Source organism: Balaenoptera physalus (assembly GCF_965194825.1).
Source record: "Balaenoptera physalus genome assembly, chromosome: 1".
Classification (NCBI taxonomy): domain Eukaryota; kingdom Metazoa; phylum Chordata; class Mammalia; order Artiodactyla; family Balaenopteridae; genus Balaenoptera; species Balaenoptera physalus.
The window spans coordinates 30771470-30797420 of NC_138882.1; the positions used below are offsets into that span (position 1 = coordinate 30771470).

Genomic DNA, 25951 nt, shown 5'->3' on the forward strand with positions numbered 1-25951 from the left:
TAACCTAAACAAAAGAATAGTAGTAGTACCTTAATATGTACCAATGCTATCCTAAGAACTTTACAGGTACTATTTCATTTAATCTTTGCAAAAACCATTTTCTCACTAGATGACAGCAAGCTCTCCAATTTATCCCGAGTATTTGTTGAATGCCTAGGACCTGCCCAAAGACATGGGGGTCCCAAGAGAAGAAAGACAGTCTTTGTCTTGAGTTTAGAGTGTTGTTAAAGAGATAAAACAAGATTACAGCAGGGACAGGTCAGACCACCCGTGCCAAAGGATGGATTATTTAATAAATGCAATTGAGAAAATGAGCTTGCCATTTGGAATAAAAGAGAACATGAGACCCAAATCAAATCTTACATTAAAAAAAATTCCAGATGCATCAAATATTTTAATGTAAAAACAATGAAACTGTATTGTGCTAGATGAAAATAAAAGGTGGGTGTATAATTTTTAATCTTGGAATGGAGACCATCTTTCTCACCATGACACAAAACCCAGACACCATAAAGAAAAGACTACTAATCTTGACTGCATAAAAGTTGAAACCAAGAACTTCTAGAGGACCAACTCTATTACAAATATGATCAAAGAAAAACTGGGGAGGGGGAGAGGGGAAATGTTTGCAACCCTTATGAAAAACTGCTTATTTCCCTAACATAAAGAAAAGCTTGTAATTCAATAGAAAAATATTAAAAACTAAAATGGTCTTAGTTCACCAAAGAGGAAATCCAAATGGACGCAAACACCAAAATGTTTAACAGTAATTATAGGAATTCATGTTGAAACAACATCGAGATTTTCTCAGGTAATAGATTAGTAAATACTTTCAAAAATGGATATTATCCAGCGTTATTATGTCGTGATGAAATAGGCAAATTCAGTGGGAATATAAATTTATAAAATCAGGGGCTTTCCTGGTGGCGCAGTGGCTCAGAATCCGCCTGCCAATGCAGGGGACATGGGTTTGAACCCTGGTCCGGGAAGATCCCACATGCCACGGAGCAACTAAGCCCATGCGCCACAACTACTGAGCCTGCGCTCTAGAGCCCGCAAACCACAACTACTGAAGCCCATTTGCCACAACTATTAAAGCCCGTGCACCTAGAGCCCATGCTCCACAACAAGAGAAGCCACTGCAATAAGAAGTCTGTGCACCACAACGAAGAGTAGCCCCCACTTGCCACAACTAGAGAAAAGCCCACGTGCAGCAACAAAGACCCAACGCAGCCAAAAATAAATAAATAAATAAAATAAAATAAAATAAAATCAGTACTCCCTTAAACATGAGCAAAGAGGGGCCTCTCTGTACTTTACAGAACCCCATTCTGGCCTTCATCTGCTGCATACCTCCACGCTGGAGTAAGATTCTATGGGGTTAAGACAACAGACCCACCTGGAGCCCATACCCCTCCCCTTCAAGATCATACTCCAAGTATTTAGGACCCTGCACTTCTCTGCACAAGTGGCCCAGTGCCTATATCAGAAACTACACAGGCCTCTCTCCTTGGTCCATTTTCCTAAGGTCGGATTGTGCTGCTAATACCTTTGGCCTGAAGGGGCCACCAAGGTATGGCTACTTGCAGAGCTGTGGATAAAGCTTGAAGTTGAGGTATTCACAGGGAAGCATGAAAGGCTCTGCCTTGTGGAAAGGAGCCAGGGTCGGGAAGAAGAGGGGAGATGGTTCATGGGCTGTGGACCCACACATCATCTCATCCTGGAACTTCAAGGTGTCTGAGAATTCTAAAGTTGAAGCTGGACTTTCAGGTGATAATGAAGGTGTATTTGTCAAGGCAGGAGGATAAAAAGTATGTCATTGAACAGTTTGTAGCTTGGTTTAGTTTAAGTATTTGTACATACTCTACTTGTGCTTCTGCTCTAGGTTCCACGGGTGTCAGGGTGGGTCTATGGGCAATCATTGTAGAGCAATATTTGGTAAATAAAGTTTTTAATTTAGAAAATATTCATATTTATTTAACCCAGAAATTCCCTGTTCAGAAATTTATGATGTGGAAATACTCATATGTCATATAAGTACACACACTGTTATGTACAAAGGTGCTTATAACATCTTCATAATTATAACAATAAATGATAATAAAGTGTGCCAAGTACTTTACTGATAACTTAAAATATTGTCACTGAATCCCCCCAATTATATTAAATTACTTCCATTATTTCCATGTTATAGAAGATAAGATGAAAGTTTAAAAATAATACCTAGTTTCTATTTACTTAGTTTGTAAGTAGTAAAGCTGGGGAGCTGGGGATTTTTTTTTTTTTAAATAAATTTATTTATTTATTTATTTATTTATTTTTGGCTGTGTTGGGTCTTCTTTTCTGTGTGAGGGCTTTCTCCAGTTCCGGCGAGCGGGGGCCACTCTTCATCGTGGTGCGCGGGCCCCTCACTATCACGGCCTCTCTTGTTGCGGAGCACAGGCTCCAGATGCGCAGGCTCAGTAGTTGTGGCTCACAGACCTAGTTGCTCCGCTGCATGTGGGTTCTTCCCAGACCAGGGCTCGAACCCATGTCCCCTGCATTGGCAGGCAGATTCCCAACCACTGCGCCACCAGGGAAGCCCTGGGATTTTTTTTTTTTAACTTCTGATAATGACATTTTTCAAATTAAAAAAAAAGAGGTTTGTATATACCTGACTATTGTACTATTTCTTTTCAAAAATTAAAGAATAATACAGAGAAAGGCAAATAATAATACAAATAATACAGAGAAAGACAAATATTATATAATCTAATTTCAATAATTCTTCCCAATATGTCTCTTAGAGTTTTCTTTTGCTGTTTTCAAGCCAGGATCTAATCAAAGTGGTGATGCCCTCCAGCCAAAGACTAGGAACATATGTGAACAAATCTGGATTGATTGGTTCTCTGCAAGGAAGGAAAGAGCTGCCACGGGGAAGGGCTGAAGGTAGCATCTCAATAAGGTGTGTGGCCTGGGGATTTTGTTTGGACTGGTCAAAAAGCAAGGACAATTCTCAGATTTTCTGGATTTTTATCTGGAAGCAGGAAGAACGTTTGGCCCTTTTTGGTTTGGAAAATGTTCTTGTTTTGTCTGTTAGGACCTCAGAGTAGTCTTGTTCTTGTCTTGCTCCATCACAGTCACAGAGTGACGGGACTTTGGTGTTCTGTGAAGCGTTTATGTTCACCAGGAGAACACCATGACCCAGATGTTAGAGTCAGGCCGGCTCAGCCGACAGCCGTCAGGGGCTGCTTTTTTTCTTCCCAGGATTCACATTATATTTGGTTGTTACATCTCATTTTTCTCTTTTAATCTAATACATACCTCCTGCTTTTTAAAAAATATCAACTTTTTGAAACATAGGCCACTGGTCTTGTAGCCACATTTCTAGACAAATCTGATTATTGCTTTGTGATGGCATTTAACTTGTTCCAGTAAACTGGTAAATAGGTCCGAGGGCTTGGTAAGATTTATTTTTTTAAATTTATTTATTTTTGGCTGTGTTGGGTCTTTGTTGTTGTGCGCGCGCTTTCTCTAGTTGTGGTGAGCAGGGGCTACTCTTTGTTGCGGTGTGCAGACTTCTCATTTTGGTGGCTTCTCTTGTTGGGGAGCATGGGCTCTAGGCGCGCGGGCTTCAGTAGTTGCAACACATGGACTTAGTTGCTCTGTGGCATATGGGATCTTCCCAGACCAGGGATCGAACCCGTGTCCCCTGCATTGGTAGGCGGACTCCCAACCACTGCGCCACCAGGGAAGTCCACTTGGTAAAATTTAAATTAAACTTTTTGAGCAATAATACTTTAGAGGTGATGCAATGTGGATAATTCATCTTATCAGGGGATACATAATGTTAGCTCATCTCACCATTAGAAATGTTAAATGTGATAACTGGTTAAAGTGTGGACAGCAAACCTCTCCATTATAAAGGTATGTTCATTAGCCAATTAGTCTGTGGGATGATATTTTGTTACTGTGCAAATATCCTCCTCCCCAAATCCTCCTCAGCATCTTTTGACTGTACTTACCTGAGATGATTATTTCATCACAGATTGCAAAATGGTTATTTTTCTAATTCTGTTGTTACTTCTACATGTATTGGATGGCATTTTTCTATAAAGAATGTTTCCTTATGGTCTAGGGGATGAATGGCAGTTCCTCCTAAAAAAAGAAGGTGTATTTCATCCTTTTCCCCTTCAATGATGAATTTTAAGGTAAGAATTAGCTATATTAGTCACCTCAAATCATGACAAATCAGTGTTTTTCCACTTCCATTTCTCGTATCACTAAGAATTCGTGGATCTTTGCTTATTCAATGCTTTACAAGAAATTATAATTAGTTTTCTTCTTGATGCTCAAATTATCCCAAATTTGGTCAGTGGAGCTCCTTGAAGTGGGCTACTATATTCTTCTGAAATGCCCCATTAGTCTTTAGTAGCTTCCTTAATTTATGGAAAAACAAAATGTCAAGTTTACTTGTACTATTTTCCCCCTCCGATCTGGAATTAGCCATTCCTCTAACAAGTTTCATTTTAGTGGGGAAAGGTATGTAGAAATCAAGATCTAGTTACCGGAGGTATTTATGGTTACTGGATTGTCATTGCTTCTAGGCCCTTTCAGTAAACACAGCTAAAAAAAAAATACACACAAGAATTCATGCTAATATTTCCAATTCAAATGTTGATAGCTTTATCTTACAATATACATAAACTAATTTAAAATTATAAATCAATATTACTACTACTGATAGAACTACCAGGCAATATTTAATATTTCATTATAGTACTTTTGTCCTTAAAGTATATATACAGTCAGATTACTATTTTCAAAAGTACTTAAAATAATCCCTTTATGTGAGTATGTTAAAATTTGGTATATTATTTGTTTCCAGTTTTATACTTTGTTTTTATTTCTCTTTGATGTATTTAAAAGTTTTCTGAGGGTGGGGAGCTTCAGAGCCACGGAGAAGAGCACAGCAACAGGGGTGCAGAGGGCAAAGCGGAGAGATTCCCACACAGAGGATTGGTGCCGACCAGCACTCACCAGCCCGAGAGGCTCATCTACTCACCCGCTGGGGCGGGTGGGGGCTGGGAGCTGAGGCTCGGGCTTCGGAGGTCAGATCGCAGGGAGAGGTCTGGGGCTGGTGGAATGAATACAGCCTGAAGGGGGCTAGAGAGCCACAGCTAGCCGGGAGGGAGTCTGGGAAAAAGTCTGCAGCTGCCGAACAGGCAAGAGACTTTTTCTTGCCTCTGTTTCCTGGTGAGTGAGGAGAGGGGATTAAGAGCTCCGCTTAAAGGAGCTCCAGAGATGGGCGCATGCCGCGGCTATCAGCGCGGACCCCAGAGACGGGCATGAGACACTAAGGCTGCTGCTGCCGCCACCAAGAAGCCTGTGTGCAAGCACAGGTCACTGTCCACACCGTCCCCTCCCGGGAGCCTGTGCAGCCCACCACTGCCAGGGTCCTGTGATCCAGGGACAACTTCCCTGGGAGAACGCGTGGCACGCCTCAGGCTGGTGCAATGTCATGCCGGCTGCTACTGCCACAGGCTTGCCCCCCCATCCGCACCCCTGTCTCCCCCTGGCCTGAGTGAGCCAGGGCCCCCAAATCAGCTGCTCCTTTAACCCTGTCCTGTCTGAGCAAAGAACAGACGCCCTCAGGCGACCTACATGCAATGGCGGGTCCAAATCCAAAGCTGAACCCCGGGAGCTGTGCGAACAAAGAAGAGAAAGGGAAACCTCTCCCAGCAGCCTCAGGAGCAGTGGATTAAAGCTCCACAAACAACTTAATGTACACTGCATCTGTATAATACCAGAATAGACAACGAATCATCCCAAATTGAGGAGGTGGGTTTTGGGAACAACGATATATATATATATTTTTCCTTTTTTCTCTTTTTGTGAGTGTGTATGTGTATGACTCTGTGTGTTATTTTGTCTGTATAGCTTTGCTTTTACCATTTGTCCTAGGGTTCTGTCCGTCCTTTTCGGTTTTTTTTTACTTTAAAAAATTTTTTTCTTAATAATTATTTTTTGTTTTAATAACTTTATTTTATTTTACTTTATTTTATTTTATTTTATCTTCTTTCTTTCTTTCTTTCTATTTTTTCTCCCTTTTATTCTGAGCTGTGTGGATGAAAGGCTCTTGGTGCTCCAGCCAGGCGTCAGGGCTGTGCCTCTGAGGTGGGAGAGCCAAGTTCAGGACACTGGTCTACAAGAGACCTCCCAGCTCAATGCAATATCAAATGGCAAAAATCTCCCAGAGATCTCCATCTCAACGCCAAGACCCAGCTTCACTCAATGACCAGTAAGCTACAGTGCTGGACACCCTATGCCAAACAACTAGCAAGACAGGAACACAACTCCATCCGTTAGCAGAGAGGCTGCCTAAAATCATAATAAGGCCACAGACACCCCAAAACACACCACCAGACGTGGACCTGCCCACTAGAAAGACAAGATCCAGCCTCAGCCACCAGAACGCAGGCACTAGTCTCCTCCACCAGGAAGCCTACATAACCCACTGAACCGACCTTAGCCACTGGGGACAGACACCAAAAACAACAGGAACTACGAACCTGCAGCCTACAAAAAGGAGACTCCAAACACAGTGAGTTAAGCAAAATGAGAAGACAGAAAAACACACAGCAGATGAAGGAGCAAGGTAAAAACCCACCAGACCTAACAAATGAAGAGGAAATAGGCAGTCTACCTGTAAAAGAATTCAGAATAATGATAGTAAAGATAATCCAAAATCTTGTAAATAGAATAGAGAAAATACAAGAAACGTTCAACAAGGACCTAAAAGAACTAAAGAGCAAACAAACAATGATGAACAACATGATAAATGAAATTAAAAATTCTCTAGAAGGAATCAATAGCAGAATAACTGAGGCAGAAGAACGGATAAGTGACCTGGAAGATAAAATAGTGGAAATAACTACTGCAGAGCAGAATAAAGAAAAAAGAATGAAAAGAATTGAGGACAGTCTCAGAGACCTCTGGGACAACATTAAACGCACCAACATTCGAATTATAGGGGTCCCAGAAGAAGAGGAGAAAAAGAAAGGGACTGAGAAAATACTTGAAGAGATTATAGTTGAAAACTTCCCTAATATGGGAAAGGAAATAATCAATCAAGTCCAGGAAGCACAGAGAGTACCATACAGGATAAATCCAAGGAGGAAAACGCCAAGACACATATTAATCAAACTATTAAAAATTAAATACAAAGAAAAATATTAAAAGCAGCAAGGGAAAAACAACAAATAACACACAAGGGAATCCCCATAAGGTTAACAGCTGATCTTTCAGCAGAAATTCTGCAAGCCAGAAGGGAGTGGCAGGACATATTTAAAGTGATGAAGGCGAACAACCTACAACCAAGATTACTCTACCCAGCAAGGATCTCATTCAGATGTGATGGAGAAATTAAAAGCTTTACAGAGAAGCAAAAGCTAAGAGAATTCACCACCACCAAACCAGCTTTACAGCAAATGCCAAAGGAACTTCTCTAGGCAGGAAACACAAGAGAAGGAAAAGACCTACAATAACAAACCCAAAACAATTAATAAAGTGGTAATAGGAACATACATATCAATAATTACCTTAAATGTAAATGGATTAAATGCTCCCACCAAAAGACATAGACTGGCTGAATGGACACAAATACAAGACCTGTATATATGCTGTCTACAAGAGACCCACTTCAGACGTAGGGAAACATACAGACTGAAAGTGAGGGGATGGAAAAAGATATTCCATGCAAATGGAAATCAAAAGAAAGGTGGACTAGCATTTCTCATATCAGACAAAATAGACTTTAAAATAAAGACTATTACAAGAGACAAAGAAGGACACTACATAAAGATCAAGGGATCAATCCAAGAAGAAGATATACTAATTGTAAATATTTATGCACCCAATATAGGAGCACCTCAATACATAAGGCAAATACTAACAGCCATAAAAGGGGAAATCGACAGTAACACAATCACAGTAGGGGACTTTAACACCCCACTTTCACCAATGGACAGATCATCCAAAATGAAAATAAATAAGGAAACACAAGCTTTAAGTGATACATTAAACAAGATGGACTTCATTGATATTTATAGGACATTCCTTCCAAAAACAACAGAATACACATTTTTCTCAAGTGCTCATGGAACATCCTCCAGGATAGATCATATCTTGGGTCACAAATCAAGCCTTGGTAAATTTAAGAAATTTGAAATCATATCAAGTATCTCTTCTGACCACAATGCTATGAGACTAGATATCAATTACAGGAAAAAATCTGTAAAAAATACAAGCACATGGAGGCTAAACAATACACTACTTGAAAACCAAGAGATCACTGAAGAAATCAAAGAGGAAATCAAAAAATACCTAGAAACAAATGACAAAGAAAACACGATGACCCAAAACCTATGGGATGCAGCAAAAACAGTTCTAAGAGGGAAGTTTATAGCAATACAATCCTACCTTAAGAGACAAGAAACATCTCAAATAAACAACCTAACCTTACACCTAAACCAATTAGAGAAAGAAGAACAAAAAAACCCCAAAGTTAGCAGAGGGAAAGAAATCATAAAGATCCGATCAGAAATAAATGAAAAAGAAATGAAGGAAATGATAACAAAGATCAATAAAACTAAAAGCTGGTTCTTCGAGAAGATAAAAAAAATTGATAAACCATTAGCCAGACTCACCAAGAATAAAAGGGAGAAGATTCAAATCAATAGAATTAGAAATGAAAAAGGAGAAGTAATAACTGACACTGCAGAAATACAAAGGATCATGAGAGATTACTACAAGCAACTCTACGCCAATAAAATGAACAACCTGGAAGAAATGGACAAATTCTTAGAAATGCACGTTCCAAGACTGAACCAAGAAGCAATAGAAAATATGAACAGACCAATCACAATCACTGAACTTGAAACTGTGATTAAAAATCTTCCAACAAACAAAAGCCCAGGACCAGATGGCTTCACAGATGAATTCTATCAAACATTTAGAGAAGAGCTAACACCTATCCTTCTTAAACTCTTCCAAAATATAGCAGAGGGAGGAACACTCTCAAACTCATTCTACGAGGCCACCATCACCCTGATACCAAAACCAGACAAAGATGTTACAAAGAAAGAAAACTACAGGCCAATATCACTGATGAACATAGATTTAAAAATCGTCAACAAAATACTAGCAAACAGAATCCAACAGCACATTAAAAGGATCATACACCACGATCAACTTGGGTTTATCCCAGGAATGCAAGGATTCTTCAATATATGCAAATCAATCAATGTGATACACCATATTAACAAATTGAAGGAGAAAAGCCATATGATTATCTCAATCAATGCAGAGAAAGCTTTTGACAAAATTCAACACCCATTTATGATAAAAACTCTGCAGAAAGTAGGCACAGAGGGAACTTTCCTCAACATCATAAAGGCCATATATGACAAACCCACAGCCAACATCATCCTCAATGGTGAAAAACTGAAACCATTTCCACTAAGATCAGGAACAAGACAAGGTTGCCCACTCTCACCACTATTTTTCAACATAGTTTTGGAAGTTTTAGCCACAGCAATCAGAGAAGAAAAAGAAATAAAAGGAATCCAAATCGGAAAAGAAGTAAAGCTGTCACTGTTTGCAGATGACATGATACTATACATAGAGAATCCTAAAGATGCTACCAGAAAACTACTAGAGCTAATCAATGAATTTGGCAAAGTAACAGGATACAAAATTAATGCACAGAAATCTCTTGCATTCCTATACACTAATGATGAAAAATATGAAAGTGAAATTAAGAAAACACTCCCATTTACCATTGCAACAAAAAGAGTGAAATATCTAGGAATAAACCTACCTAAGGAGACAAAAGACCTGTATGCAGAAAATTATAAGACACTGATGAAAGAAATTAAAGATGATACAAATAGATGGAGAGATATACCATGTTCTTGGATTGGAAGAATCAACATTGTGAAAATGATTCTACTACCCAAAGCAATCTACAGATTCAATGCAATCCCTATGAAACTATCACTAGCATTTTTCACAGAACTAGAACAAAAAACTTCACAATTTGTATGGAAATGCAACAAACCCCAAATAGCCAATGCAATCTTGAGAAAGAAAAACAGAGCAGGAAGAATCAGGCTCCCTGACTTCAGACTCTACTACAAAGCTACAGTAATCAAGACAGTATGGTACTGGCACAAAAACAGAAATATAAATCAATGAAACAGGATAGAAAGCCCAGAGATAAACCCACGCACATATAGTCACCTTATCTTTGATAAAGGAGGCGAGAATATACAGTGGAGAAAAGACAGTCTCTTCAATAAGTGGTGCTGGGAAAACTGGACAGGTACATGTAAAAGTATGAAGTTAGAACACTCCCTAACACCATACACAAAAACAAACTCAAAATGGATTAAAGACCTAAATGTAAGGCCAGACACTATCAAACTCTTAGAGGAAAACTTAGGCAGAACACTCTATGACATAAATCACAGCAACATCCTTTTTGACCCACCTCCGAGAGAAACGGAAATCAAAACAAAAATAAACAAATGGGACCTAATCAAACTTAAAAGCTTTTGCACAGCAAAGGAAACCGTAAACAAGACCAAAAAAGAACCCTCAGAATGGGAGAAAATATTTGTGAATGAAGCAACTGACAAAGGATTAATCTCCAAAATTTACAAGCAGCTCATGCAGCTCAATATCAAAAATACAAACAACCCAATCCAAAAATGGGCAGAAGACCTAAATAAACATTTCTCCAAAGAAGATATACAGATTGCCAACAAACACATGAAAGAATGCTCAACATCATTAATCATTAGAGAAATGGAAATCAAAACTACAATGAGATATCATCTCACACCAGTCAGAATGGCCATCATCAAAAAATCTACAAACAATAAATGCTGGAGAGGGTGTGGAGAAAAGGGAACACTCTTGCACTGTTGGTGGGAATGTAAATTGATACAGCCACTATGGAGAACAGTATGGAGGTTCCTTAAAAAACTAAAAATAGAACTACCATACAACCCAGCAATCCCACTACTGGGCATACACCCTGAGAAAACCATAATTCAAAAAGAGTCATGTACCAAAATGTTCATTGCAGCTCTATTTACAATAGCCAGGACATGGAAGCAACCTAAGTGTCCATCCACAGATGAATGGATAAAGAAGTTATGGCACATATATACAATGGAATATTACTCAGCCATAAATAGAAATGAAATTGAATTATTTGTAGTGAGGTGGAAGGACCTAGAGTCTGTCATACAGAGTGAAGTAAGTCAGAAAGAGAAAAACAAATACCATATGCTAACACATATATATGGAATCTAAAAAAAAAAAAAAAAAGGTCATGAAGAACCTAGGGGCAAGATGGGAATAAAGACACAGACCTACTAGAGAATGTACTTGAGGATATGGGGAGGGGGAAGGGTAAGCTGTGACAAAGTGAGAGAGTGGCATGGACATATATACACTACCAAATGTAAAATAGATAGCTAGTGGGAAGCAGCTGCATAGCACAGGGAGATCAGCTCGGTGCTTTGTGACCACCTAGGGGGTAGGATAGGGAAGGTGGGAGGGAGGGAGATGCAAGAGGGAAGAGATATGGGAACATATGTATATGTATAACTGATTCACTTTGTTATAAAGCAGAAACTAACACGCCATTGTAAAGCAATTATACTCCAAGAAAGATGTTAAAAAAAAAAAAAAAGTTTTTTGAGACACTTCCCTGTTGGCACAGTGGTTAAGAATCTGCCTTCCAGGCTTCCCTGGTGGTGCAGTGGTTAAGAATCCACCTGCCAATGCAGGGGACACGGGTTCGAGCCCTGGTCCGGAAAGATCCCACATGACGCGGAGCAACTAAGCCTGTGTACCACAATTACTGAGCCTGCGCTCTAGAGCCCGTGAGCCACATCTACTGAAGCCGGTTTGCCTAGAGCCCATGCTCCGCAACAAGAGAGGCCACTGCAATGAGAAGCCTGCAACGAAGGCTTCGCAACAAAGAGTAGCCCCCGCTCACCGCAACTAGAGAATGCCCACGTGCAGCAACGAAGACCCAACGCAGCCAAAAATAAATTAAAAAAAAAAAAAGAATCTGCCTTCCAATGCAGGGCATGAATGTTTGATCCCTGGTCAGGGAACTAGATCTCACATGCATGCCACAGGTAAGAGTTCGCATGCCACAACTACAGAGCCCACAAGCCTTAACTAAGGAGCCCACCTGCCTCAACAAAGACTCGGCACAACCAAAATAAATAAATAAAATAAAATAAAATAAAACAATAAAATAAAAAGTTTTTGAATATATAAAACATTATTTAAAAGTTAAAACTGTGAAAAATATGCTCAGAAAAGTCTTACATCCATCTCTATCCCTTCCACTTCACTCCTTCTCCAACAGGTAACCTAAATTGAACAAAGCCACTGCTGAAAGATATTTTTGAGACAATTGGTAAAATTAGTTGCTTCCCTCGAGTTTTAGGTGAAACCAAAGTATAAATGATAATTTTATTAATATGGCTATGATATTGGGGTTATGTAGGTGTAAAATGACATTCAAAAAAGAGTGATAAAGATTTGTGAATCAGTGTATATAGAATGGTCTCAATTTATAAAATAATAGAAAAGAAGTCAGAAATATGATCAACTTGGCCCTCTCTACCTGATGCCCAATGAAGATTGATACCTGACTTCCCTGGTAGTCCAGTGAGTAGGACTCCACGCTCCCAATGCAGGGGGCCCAGCTTTGATCCCTGGTCGGGGAACTAGATCCCACATGCATGCTGCAACTGAGTTCACATACTGCAACTAAGAAGCCCACATGCTGCAACTATGAGCCTATAAGCCTGCATGAGCCCACACGCCGCAACTGAAAGATTCTGTGTGCCGCAACTAAGACTCAGCGCAGGCAAAATAAATAAATAATTTTTTTTTTAAAAAAAAGATCTTAAGAAAAAAAAAGATTGTTACCAACCTCCATTTTAAGAGAAATCTTCAATGAGATCTTGAAGTTGTGCTGTGTCTTTCTTATTTCAAGTTGCTGATTAAGTCCAAACGTTACTAAAGATCAAATTCCTCACCTCCAAGAATGCATAGATCTCTCTCCTCCTCACTCCAATTCATTTATTTAAGAACAAATAACTTTGCTTTTACAGGATTTTCACATTGATAAAACTTTTTCATAAACTTTATCTCATTTAGTTCTCAGAGAAACCATGTGAAATAAGTCAGAGGTTTCAAATTGGCCAAAGGGCCAAATGTGGCCCCCAAAACTGTATTATTTGACTCAAAATGTTTTCAAATATTTTGATTAGATACTGTGATTTAGAAACAAAGAAATGTCTTATAAAAGTCTAGATACCCAGGTTCCCCTGAAAAGTTGGAAAATCTTGAAGCAGGGACCCAGGATTCCAAGCTGGAATTGGTTGAGGAGGCAAAGCCCTCAACCCCTATAGACAGTTCATGCACTTTCCAGTTTGCCACATTCTTAGCAGGCCAGATTTCTACCTTCCTGGCTATAGCTAAGGACATTTGAGTGTGCAGCTCTCCAGAGTTTGTGTCCTTCCCAAGATGACCCAGACTGAGGAGGACTCTACTCCAGGGTTGCTTCCCGTCTACTGTAGAGTAGCCATGGCTTTCTAACCATGCCATTTCAGCTTCCTGCACAGTTCCCTGTAGAGAGATCTGCTCAAAGGCCATTGTCTAGAAGCTGGCCCAAGATTCTCCTGTGTAGCCACAGATAGAACTATTTACTGGTCACTGAGGGTCACTGTGATTTCATCAGGAGGCAACCATCCAGGATTCAATGAGTCTCCTCCCAAGTGCTTTCAGAAAACTCTACTTAAAGGCTTTGTCTCTCAAGTGGCAATAGGGTTCTTTGGTTCTTCTCTACAAAGCCTCAATTCTAAGAGTTGACGATCCTCTGGGGTGATAAACGTTCAGGAACCAAGTGGTCCTCCTCACTTTCTAGTGAGATTTTTCTTCAGGGGTCCCAGACTTTCTTCTCAGCAGCTTCCCATTAGAGCAATGGAGTAAAGAAAATATGAGCAAAATTAGACACTCTTACAACCACTGGAAACCTTCACCTGCACTGGTCATAAACATGAGAACAGGCAATCCAGACATGGCTCTCATTTCTGTCATCCTTGACCCCGGGCCAAATACCAGCCCATTCTGAGAGCTCTCCTTTCACATACTTTTTCTTCAGATTCTTCCTTCTCATCTTGAATCTCAATGCAGTCCTTTCTCTATGGTCCCTGTAACCCTGTTCCATGATAAACTTCCTGAACTTCTCCCACTATTCAGTGCCCTTTTACTCTCCCTCATTCACTGCAGGCTTCAGAACTTGGTCTCCTTCTCCTTCCCAGTTCCCCTCACCACCATGTGCACATTCTCTCCCCCGTACCTCCTCAAAGTTGCCTGAACTACTTCTTGCCAACAACTTGCAGCTTTGTTATAAATTATCCATATTTGCATCTCCTCCCACTTTCTGCCTAGTCTCCAAGAGCTGTATTTTCTCCTGTTCTGAATAGTCCTCTCAACTTCCTTCATGATTAGGTTTATTTCTCCTCTGACATTGTCAATTTATGTAAACCCCTACCCCACCCTTATGCACACACTGTATTTTTAATCTTTCTCTACTATACTCTTACTTGAAAAAATATTTATTTATTTATTTGGCTGCATCGGGTCTTAGTTGCAGCACATGGGCTCTTCATTGCGGCATGTGGGCTCTAGAGTGTGGGCTCTAGATTGCGGACTTAATAGTCCCACGGCAGGTGGGATCTTAGTTCCCTGACCAGGGATCGAGCCCACATCTCCTGCATTGAAAGGCAGATTTTTAACCACTGGACCACCAAGGAAGTCCCATACACCCTTAATTTTATACTGTAAAAATTCTCAGATTTGTCCCAGTTTTAGAGTCCTCTGCTTTATCTATATTCTTCCCCAATGCTCAAAGGTCTCAAAAGAATTGTCCACATCCACTATCTCTACTTCTTTACTTCCCTTTCACTCTTCCATCAACTGCCAGCTGGATCTTGCCATCATCACGCTGAAAGTTCTCTTATCAAAAGCAACAAAGATCTCCTACTTTACTCTCTTCTCATAACTTTCTGGAAGCTTTTTCTCTTTTCTCTTGCTTACTTCTGTTTATTCACCTAATTCTCTAACTATCACCTGCTATTTCCTTCATGGATTTCTCTAGGGCTGATGTTTTTGAGGACACCCTCACCTTCCAACTTGCTGACTTAATGAGTGTTCAGTCCACTATAGTCTACACTGCTTCTGCTGTGGCACTTCTAAAATGCAAGTCTGTGACTGCTGGTGATTTGTCTACTGTGGCCAAGGTGTGTAGGGGTGGGCTTTCAAGGCTCTGTACTGGCTAGAAATTCAAAATTGGTGTGGTATTGATGACCCTCCAAGACCATGGTCTTTCTTATATCTCCATCTTATCTCTCAACAGCAACACTCCCACTGAAACACACTGAGTTGCAGCCCTGCAGCTCCTGGCTGGTGGCCTGTCTATGCTTCTCTCTCTTTGTTCCAAATGCTCCCTCTGTTAAAAAGATTGTGACTTTGGAAGTCTGGAATGGACCTGACAGTTTTCATTTCTTACAAGTCTTAAGTGACGCTGGTACACCTTTTTCCATATTTTACTTTTCACAGCCTGGAACTTCTTTTTTTCTAAAAGTGATTTACCTAAGACAGTAACAGAAGAACAAACGCTGCACAGTTCCACTCATGAGAAATCTAAAACTGGGCTTCCCTGGTGGCGCAGTGGTTAAGAATCCGCCTGCCAACACAGGGGACACAGGTTCGAGCCCTGGTCTGGGAAGTTCCCACATGCCGTGGAGCAACTAAACCCATGCGCCACAATTACTGAGCCTGTGCTCTAGAGCCCGCAAGCCACAACTACTGAGCCCACGTGCTGCAACTACTGAAGCCTGTGCACCTAGAGCCCGTACTCTGCAACAAGAAAAGCCACCGTAATAAGAAGCCTGCGCACTGCAACGAAGAGTAGCCCCTGCTCACCACAACCAGAGAAAGCCCACGTGCAACAATGAAGACCCAACGCAGCCAAAATAAATAAATAAATAAATTTATTTAAAAAAATGAAAGAAATCTAAAATAGTCAAACACATAGAAACAGAGTAGAATGGTGGTTGTTGGGGGCTGAGGGAAAGGGGAAATGGAGAGTTGCTATTCAGTGCGTATAGTTTCAATCGTGCAAGGTGATTCAGCTCTGGAGATCTGCAGTACAACATTGTGCCTATACTTCACAACACTATACTGTACACTCAAAATCTAATGAGGTTGAATCTCATGCTAAGTGTTCTTAACACAAAATGAATGAATGAATGAATTAGTGAATGAATGAATAAATAAAACTGATTTACCTTTTATTTCAGGTGCCTAAAATCTCTTGGACTAGTAGTTTCTGACACTCAAATGACTTCAGTGGAAAATATGTACCTATGTGAGAAATTTGGGGATGGAGAGGGGGAATTGAGATAGTCACAAAATGAAACAGAATAATTCTGTGATTTATTCATTCAATTATTCATTGAGGATCTACTATGTGGCAAGCACTGTGCAGACTGTTGCGGACATAACTACAAACACGATAGACGTAGTCCATGACTTGATGGACTATGGCCTAGAGCAGGGGTCAGAAAACTATGACCCACAGGCCAAATCCACCTTGCTGTCTTTTTTGATGAATATAGTTTCACTACAACACACCTATGCCCATTCATTTACACATTTTCTGTGGCTGGTTTTATGCTGTAACAGCACAATTGAATAGTTGCTACAATTTAGTAATTGCAACAGAGACCACATGGACCAAAAATCTTAAAATATTCACTATTTGGCCTTTTACACGAAAAGTTTGCAAACCCCTGTTCTAGATCAATTGATAATATAGTTTTCTGTGCAAAAGGCTTTTTGTTACGTTATTCTTAGGAATTTAACAGTTTGAACTATTTTAAAATTCTCTTTCTAATTGTTACTTATATATAGAAATACATTTGGTTTTTGTAATTGACTGTGTAGTCAGTGAATTTCTTAATTCACTTATTAATTCTAATCATTTATGTGTTGATTATTGGGATATCATTACACAGTTATGTCATATGCAAATAAAAATTATATTTTTTCCCTTCTAATCTTTATACCTTTTACTTCTAATCTATTGTACTAGCTAGGATCACCAACACATGTTAAATAGAAATACTGATAACTAATATTCTGTATCTTTCTTAATCTCAAGTGGAAAGCTTTTTTTTTTTTAAATACAAAATTTTCATGGAAATACTTCATATATTCAAGGAATATATATTCTTGGAGTTATTTTTTCGCTAACTACTTTTAAATATTCAATTTATATTACATGTTTTATAACCTAATCTTTTTACTTAATATATGATAAGCATTTTCATTAAATATTATGTAAATATTCTTCTATAACATCTTAATACCTACATGGTATTCCATTATATGCTTGGACCTTAATTCATTTAACCAATCTCCTAGGAGTTTTCTATTACCTCTGAGTCTGTGACAAATTAGTCAACTTCCTGTTCACATTTTCCACAGCAATGACTTCTATTTACAGATGCTGAGTATGTATGAGAGGCTGTTTAGGCACCATCTGGACTACTAAGCTAAAGTAGCTCTCAGGAAGTTTGTACTTTGGTTAGAAAACACACAGAGAAGAGCATGGGCAAAGACCAGATGGAGGATGGACTTAGCATGTTTGGGAACAGAAAGGAGCTGGGAGCCGTATGAGGTGAGCCTAGAGAGGCAGGCAGGACAAATCACCCAGGCTGAAAGCCATGGTAAGAATTTGGAACTTTATTCTGAGAGCAATGGAGAAGCAGGTAAACGACATGACACAATTAGCTTTTTTTTTGGCTTCACTGCATGGTGCAGCGGCATGTGGCATCTTAGTTCCCCAACCAGGGATGGAACCCATGCCCCCTGCAGTGGAAGGGCAGAGTCTTAACCACTGGACTGCCAGGGTAGTTCCACAATTTGCATTTTTAAAAAGTCCTCTGGGGCTTCCCTGGTGGTGCAGTGGTTGAGAATCCGCCTGCCAATGCAGGGGACACGGGTTCGAGCCCTGGTCTGGGAGGATCCCACATGCCGCGGAGCAACTGGGCCCGTGAGCCACAACTACTGAGCCTGCGCGTCTGGAGACTGTGCTCCGCAACAAGAGAGGCCGCGACAGTGAGAGGCCCGCGCACCGCGATGAAGAGTGGCCCCCGCTCGCCGCAACTAGAGGAAGCCCTCGCACAGAAACGAAGACCCAACACAGCCAAAAATAAATAAATAAATTTATAAAAAAAAAAAAAAGTCCTCTGGCTTTTACAACCTTCAGCTCTCTGTAGGGGTTCACCTTGTGACCCTTACCTGACCCTTGATCAGCAGAAATGTTACCAGTCCTCTCTGGCCACCACAGCCCCTCACCTCCAGGTTAGTCTCAACATAATGGCACAGCCCAATGACACACTTTTCACTTTAAATCATTGAAGAAAGTGTAGAAGTTTATTGAAAGTTTTTCTGGGATGAAGAGGAAGGGTTTACACTGTATATCACAGCAGAAATGTAATAATCTTTTAATATTTACTTCCTGACTCCAAAGTTCCACTACATACAATGGCCCAAGTACTTTCCTCATAAAAAATTAAAGACCTCCACCTTTCTCCTTACTAACCCATCCTTTCACCCCCCACCCACCCCTCAGTTCTCTGTGCAATCTTTATCCCTTCTTAAGGAGGAATAATCTTGTCATCCTATGGTTTCACCTTTGTCATTTTGAATGCTTGTCTGGGAAGAAAGGGAGAGGGAGGACAAAGATATGCTGGGGAAGACAGCAATGTCTTTTGGTTTGCTCTGGACAATAATCTTAAATTAGTGCCTGTATGGCCATTCATTTTTTAAAATTATAAACATATTCTTCAGTTTTAAATTTTATCTGATAACATTTTCACAAATAAAATCTTAGAGCCAAAAAAAAAAAAATCTCTCTCTTTTAGAAAAAAAGTTATTTTTGACAATATCTTAAGGAGACCCAAGTGAGACTACACTTAAAATTTATAAGCATAAGCTTGAGTGCTTTTGTCCACCCCTCCTCTGTGTTCAAGTGGGTTCTGATGGAATAGAATCCACCACTGCTTCCGGGGTCTTCCATCAGGCCTTTCTTCGCATGAATCTTGTAGGGCAAACAGAGACCTGAGCCACCTTTCTCAGCCAGTTCCTTGAATTGCTGCATGCAGTCCAGGAAAGCCATCATAGCCTGGTCAAATTTGTTATGCAAGAAAACATTCTGCTTCCCATTAGAGAACAATGGCAGCTCAATGCAGTCACCTGTTAAAGACTTCAGATAGGAATGGTTTCCACAGGGGATGAGTCGATACCTCTGAAACTCCAGTCCAATTGTATTGGACAGGGCAAGGAGCAGCAAGGCTGTCTGTCCCCAGGCTATGTTAATCTCATTCCAGCACACAGGGTCAGTGGGGAGGCAGCCCAATCTGAAGTTATTGATGGTAGTTAAGGGGCCATCATGCCAGATCTCAAATGTGGCATTAAAGACACTGGTTTTCTCCAGCTGGTTCCACTGGATCTGGGCGTACCATAGCCGCTTCTCCACACTACTCAGCTCGTCATGTAGTTCTAGTTGTTGCCATTTCAATTTACTGTAGTCCTTCTGGTACTGCTTTTCTTGCTGGTCCAGCATCTCAGTCTCTGCCTGGGCTGCCTCGAGATCTGCTGCTGCCCTTTCTCGATTCTTTTCCACCTCCTCCAGCTCCTGGACCAGCCTCGTTTCCTCCAGCTCCAGGCCCTTCAGCTTCTCCTGCAGCGTCTCCCTCTCCTCACTTATCAACTCCCTGGTCTCCAAACAGCGTTTGTAGTTCTGAATCTCAGATTCTGTGACGGTGAGATGAATGTCCAGTTGCTCTAAAAGATTGTCAGTACAATCCTCACACAGGGGGTGGTCCACATCTGTTTCATCGGAGAGGATGTCAAAAATGTCGCTTGCAGCCTTCTGGATGCCATTGAGAGTTCTCAGGGAGCCCAAATTCCCAAGCAGGGTGAAGTTGTCAGAATTGTCCCAGGACATTCTGCCACCAGGGAGGCCAGGAAGGGTCCTGTAAGAGGCACCTTCCTGTAGATGTTCAAAATCTGCCACCTCCCTGGAAGGAGGGCCTCCCTCCTGGGTTTCTCCTGGCTCCCCCTGAGCTGAGATGAGCATCAAAGCTTCAGGTTCTTGGGAGGTCTCCATGGACTGATTCAGTTTCAGGGGCTGGCTGCAGCGCTGGCAAATGAAGCGGAGGGAGGACATGGTGGAGATCTTGACTCTCACCTTGACACTGTTTCCTCCGGGTCGCCAGGGAATTAACCCTTTATACCTTTTAAAACTCTTTCTAGAGGAGAGATTCTTTTCAAATGCATATCTCGTCTTGTCACTGCCCTAAAAACCTTACAATGGTACCCTCCTTAGACACTTTTAGACCTCCCTTAACTTCTTATAGACAAGTGACTCTTTCTAAAAAGAAAAGCTGATCATCTTACTCCTCCTTTAACATTAAAGAGTAATCTTTCTAAAACTAAAATCTGATCATGGGCACCTCCTTAAAATGTTTAATACCCTTATCTTATCTTAAGATAAAGTCTAATCATCTTAACTTGACACCAAGGCTTCTGCCCATCTTTCCAGCTTTTCCTCTCCCCATTTCCTGCCACCCTCACCATGGACTCCTGCATAATAACTGAATTTCAGTTCTTCCAACATTTCTTATTGTTCCCTCTGACTAGAACACACTTCCTTTCCCTCTTTACTTGGATAACTTCTACCCATCCTTTAGGGTTAGGTGTCATTTCCTTCAGGAAGCCTTCCCTGACTACCAAATTCAGGCTTTCTGTTCTGATGACACACTTCACATTCTTTATCACATAGTAATGTAATGGGCATACATGGAAAATATATAGTAATAGGCATACATGGAATATATATTGTTAATATATACATATTAACAAATCACACCAAATAAAGTAGTTTGGAGGTTATGTATTTTGCCATCAGCTCAGCCAGAGATTAATACACCAAGCATTTACATAACATAAAAGAGCAAATAACAAAAAACTTTACAAGTATGTTGACTTCCATAGACAACCACCCAAGTAAGCACATTATGTTAGCCAGAAGTACTTGCTCTGAAATAAAACCCTTGTGAACTTCTAACCCGCAGTTATTGACTTGATGGAGTGGAGCATAAGATAAACGCACACAGAAGAACCCAGTCTTAAATGGAGACCACGGTAAGGGGCGGAAAGTCATAGGGCCTGTCTCTCCCAGTGTCCAGCAGGAAGCCGCATGCCAACCACACCCGCCACCCTGGCAGGAGAGGCTCAGGGCTGCGGGGGGGAAGGAAGGCTTCCTGCAGACTCACTGAAGTGTGGCCCAGGACCTTACCAGTTTAAGCACACGAGGCAGTTGTGCTACACTGCACTTCACGCTGAGGGACTTTGCTCTAGCAAGGAAACACACTTCCCACTGGCCACCCTTCACTGCAGATTTCAAACCCCACTTAATCAGTCACCGTCATGGCTGAAATTGGTAATTTACACTTGTTACCACTTAGCTCGTCATGCATGCTTTCACCAGTATCCTATGTGAACCTCAAAAATTCCTGGGAGGTGGGAAGACTGCAAGTGCATTAAGGTAAAGAGAGGTTGAACAACTAGTCAAGGGGTCCTTCTGGCCCTCATAACCTCTCTGAAATGCCTCAAATCAATCCATTATAGAAGCATCCTCTAGAAGTTGGGAACCTCTGATTTATAGGCAATCTGTCAGAAGCACAGGTGACAACAAGACTTGCTATTGGCATCTGAAGTGGGGGGCGGCTAGAGGCTGCCTTGTGGGACTGATCTCTTAACGTGTGGGATCTGATGCTATCTCTGGGTAGATAGTATAAGAATTGAGTTGAATTGTAGGACACGCAGCTGGTGTCAGAATTACTTGGTGAGGAAAGGACCCACACACTGTGATTGGGAGCAGAATCCTAGTTGGTGTCAGAATATTATGGAGTCAGTGTTTAATGGGGACAGAGTTTTAGTTTGGGAAGATAAAAATTTCTGGAGATGGACAGTGGCAATGGTTGCACAACAATATGAATATATTTAATACCACCTAACTGTGTACCTAAGAATGGTTAAGATTGTATTTTATCACAATTAAAAATAAAATAATAATAAAAGAAATTAAAGGACCTGCCTAAAGCAGCTGTCTCTTGGCAGTAAGTAAGAGAGTTATTAGAAACTGGCTGAAGAGCCGTTTTCTACTGGCTAGATGGGATGCTGCCTGATTCATGAATCATTTAATAAATCCAATTAGGTCTTCAAAAAACAAAAAGAAAGAAAGAAAAAGAAAAAAGAAACTGGCTGAAAGGTTGTTCATTTTCCTGGAGATTTAAAATGTCCTGGGACTCTCAGCTGGCCTCAAAGTGCAAGGCCATCTCATTGTTAACTAGAAAAAAATATTCACAGCTCAAAAAGACTACCCAAATATGCCTCTGTTTGCTATGATTAAAATCGGAAACTTCATGTTATATATCTTACCACAATTTTAAAAAACCTCAAGGCTGCCCTGTCTAATGGGCCTTTGAATGTCCCATTTCGTTTACAAACCTCCACGGACTGAGTGTGGGACATGCAAAGTGTCTGAGGAAGGACTTCTGCTGCTGCAGAGGCCAGAGACCTCGGGGGCCCAGATGTGGCTCATGCAGAATAATAAGGCAATGATCATAATTACAGGGAAGGCTAGCTTTATGGTTCACATAAAAAAATCTTGAAAAGGATTTTAAGCTTTATTTCATTTTATTTTGCTTCAGACTGACCAGGTGTCCTTCCAAGGTCTCCTTGCTAGCAAGACTCCAGATAAGTTATTTGGATCAAGCTGGAATGAAAATATTTTCTTCAAGACTCAAACCATCAAAAGAGCCAAGATTCTGGCTTTCTGTCCCAGTTTAGCTGCTGATTTAGGAAGTCATTTAAGCTCTCAGTCTGCTTAGTTAACTTCTGTGAAATGGGTGTAATGCTGGCAATTAAATGTTGCTCGCAACAGCTGTGAAGGTTTCCAGTATATGGACAAGGCAAAGTACACCGTGCACCCTCCTTGCTTGGCACAGCGTGTAGGTTAAGTGCTCAGTAAATCATTGAAAATTCCCCTGCCGTCAGTGCTCGGAAGTGCTCAGACTGAGAGAATATAGCTCCCACCTTCTGCCACTCCCTACTCAGTTCTAATACCGTGCCATCATCAGGGAGGGGAAAATTTCCCCCCTACCCCTCTTGAGTTCTTGTGGCTGGACTAATAATTAAATTGACACAAGACAGGTTAACAGGAGGAAAATAAACAAATTTTAATTTGTGCACACACATCCATAGAAATGGGACCTCAGAAGTGGCCGAAGCAGGCAGCTTTTAAACTTTTTAGACAGAGAAACAATACATTTGTGAGGAATTGACAGGACAAAGAAACTTAGATTTTGGGTGCTCAATCAGTGAAGAATCTAAACAGAGTTTAGGCTTCTGGTAGTAAATGTTAAAAGTAACAAGGCTTGTTTATAGAGGCTTCTCAGCACCAATTCCCTATCTCTGGCGATAAGGGTATTCTTTCACAGGGGAAATTTATTTCCTGCTTTTGGGGAGACAGAAAGGAGGGTCCATGTGTTCCTCTTGCACTGGCTGTGTACAGTCCTTAAGTTCTTAAGTAGCTTTAATTCAAAATAATCAATACACCATTGAGGCATATTTTGGGGTAGCCTATCCTGCGCCCCACCACTGTAAAAGTAAAATATAAAATTACAACAGAGCTAACTTGAGGAAATTGTACATCTAAAACGAATATTCTTTATTTGCAAAAACAATTCACAGAATTCCTAGAAGTATATTGTTGGCTAATGTGTTACAGATCATTAACTCTTCATAATTGGGATTCAACACCAAATGAAGGTCAGAATTTTCTTCCATGTCCATCTACCTGTGAAGACTGACTCCTCTTTCACCTAGGCACTGACATGTGCATCCACAGATCTCAGCAAATGGCACTTGGTATATCTACCCCTACGCTGAACTATATACCTCTTAAGAATATTGTTGAAACATCTTGACTCCGTTTTATCCTTCTTTTCTTTCGTCCTTCTTTCCTTCCTTCTTTTTTTTCCCCTTCTTATGGAAGGGCTTCTAGACACCATGACTCATGACTCCAGTCAAATAAGCCATACATCTCATAATGAAATATACAGTCATCCCTCAATATCCATGAGGGATTAGACCCAGGATCCCTGTGGATACCTAAATCCGCAGAGGCTCAAGTCCCTTACAAAAAAATGACACAGTATTTGCATATAACCCAAGCACATCCTCCCGTATACTTTAAATCATCTCTGGATTACTTATGTTACCTAATAAAATGTAAATGCTATGTAAATACTTGCCAAGGTGACAAATTCAAGTTTTGCATTTTGGAACTTTCTGGAATTATTTTTTTCGAGTATTTTTGATCCTCGGTTGGTTGAATCTGTGGATGTGAAACCCATGGATATGGAGAGCCAACTGTGTTGGTAATTCTTTTCTTAGAAATCATAATAATTTGATAATTAGACTAAGGATCTGGGAATCAAGTTTTTATTGACTGTACCAGATTATTAATCCCTTTCACAAGAAAGGCCCTTAGATATTCCTGATGACACATCCATTACCTCACAAGGGAACGGTGGGGATCACACACTCCCAAAGCCCTTGGCTATCTGAACAGGGAATGCACCATCCTCAATATTTAGGCTCAGGCAGATTTCGAGCAGAGGGGGGGCAAGACGGCTGGAAAGCAGGACCTCGGTCCTCTTCTTCTTTGAAGAAAGAATTCAGCAAAGAGACAGAGACTGTGAAGCAAACAAAGCATTTATCAGAAGCAAAGTATGTGTGGAAGAGCACACAGACAAATTCTGAGTTACGTGCAATAGGGGTGGCATAGATTGCTTATATGGGGGCAGTATTCCGGGTTGTCTCCAGCCAATCATCTTGTTTGTGCCCATATTTGGCCTGACTCAGGGTCCCTCCCGGTGGGAGCATGTGCATCTCTCAGCCAAGATGGATTCCAGCACGAAGGTTTCTGGGAGGTTGGCAGGACATTTTATGGACTGGCAGCCCCTCCCTCCTTTTGACCCCTTCCCTAGACTGAGGACCTTCCCTGTGCATGTGTGGGCTGGGAAATCCTCTTGACCACGAGAATGAGAAAAATGTGGTCACTTTGTCTTTTACCCAGTCAGGGTCTGATGCTTCTGCTAGTGTCATACTTTGGAGCGTCAGCAGGAGACCTGATGCAGCTGCTCAGCCTGGGGCCCCTCTATCTCCTACCTCAAGGACTTTGTCCTTACCATCCTTATAATCATTATCAGGGAGAGGAAATTTCCCAGGAGGCAGCTCTCATCCTGAGGCCCTAACGTAGATCCTGTCAAGATGGTGAATGCTCACAGGCAGGACAATATAGAGAAGGCCAAATGAGCTGAAACCCAAATGCTGACCACCTCCCCCACAATCTACCCACTGCTTCTGATGTTCTCCTCCATGCTATGGGTTCCATTAAACATATTTTTCCTCTCTCTAAGACTAGATTAACACAACTACCCTCTTCTTTCATCCCGATTCTGGGGTTTAGGACTGTTGGTAGCCAGCTGGTTTCTTCTACTCTGTTTTGATATAGTAGGAAAAGCTCTGGCCTGGGATTCAGGAAACTTGGTTTCTGCTCATAATTTGCTATAGATAGTTCTCTGTACATCTCAGTTTTCTCATTTGTAAAATAAGGGACTTGAAGCTAGTGATAGTCAAAGTCTTCTTAACCTCAATTGTGTATAAC

The 25951-nt window shown here is 40.9% G+C and overlaps 1 protein-coding gene across 1 annotated transcript; it reads right to left on the reverse strand.

Annotated features, from left to right (window-relative positions):
- Nucleotides 1–10403: 10403 nt before the first annotated feature.
- BECN2 (beclin 2) lies at nt 10404–21019 on the reverse strand. The gene has a single exon (XM_082431438.1). It carries the CDS (start codon nt 20378–20380, stop codon nt 19082–19084), a length of 1299 nt encoding a protein of 432 aa, XP_082287564.1. The 5' UTR covers nt 20381–21019; the 3' UTR covers nt 10404–19081.
- Nucleotides 21020–25951: the final 4932 nt, after the last annotated feature.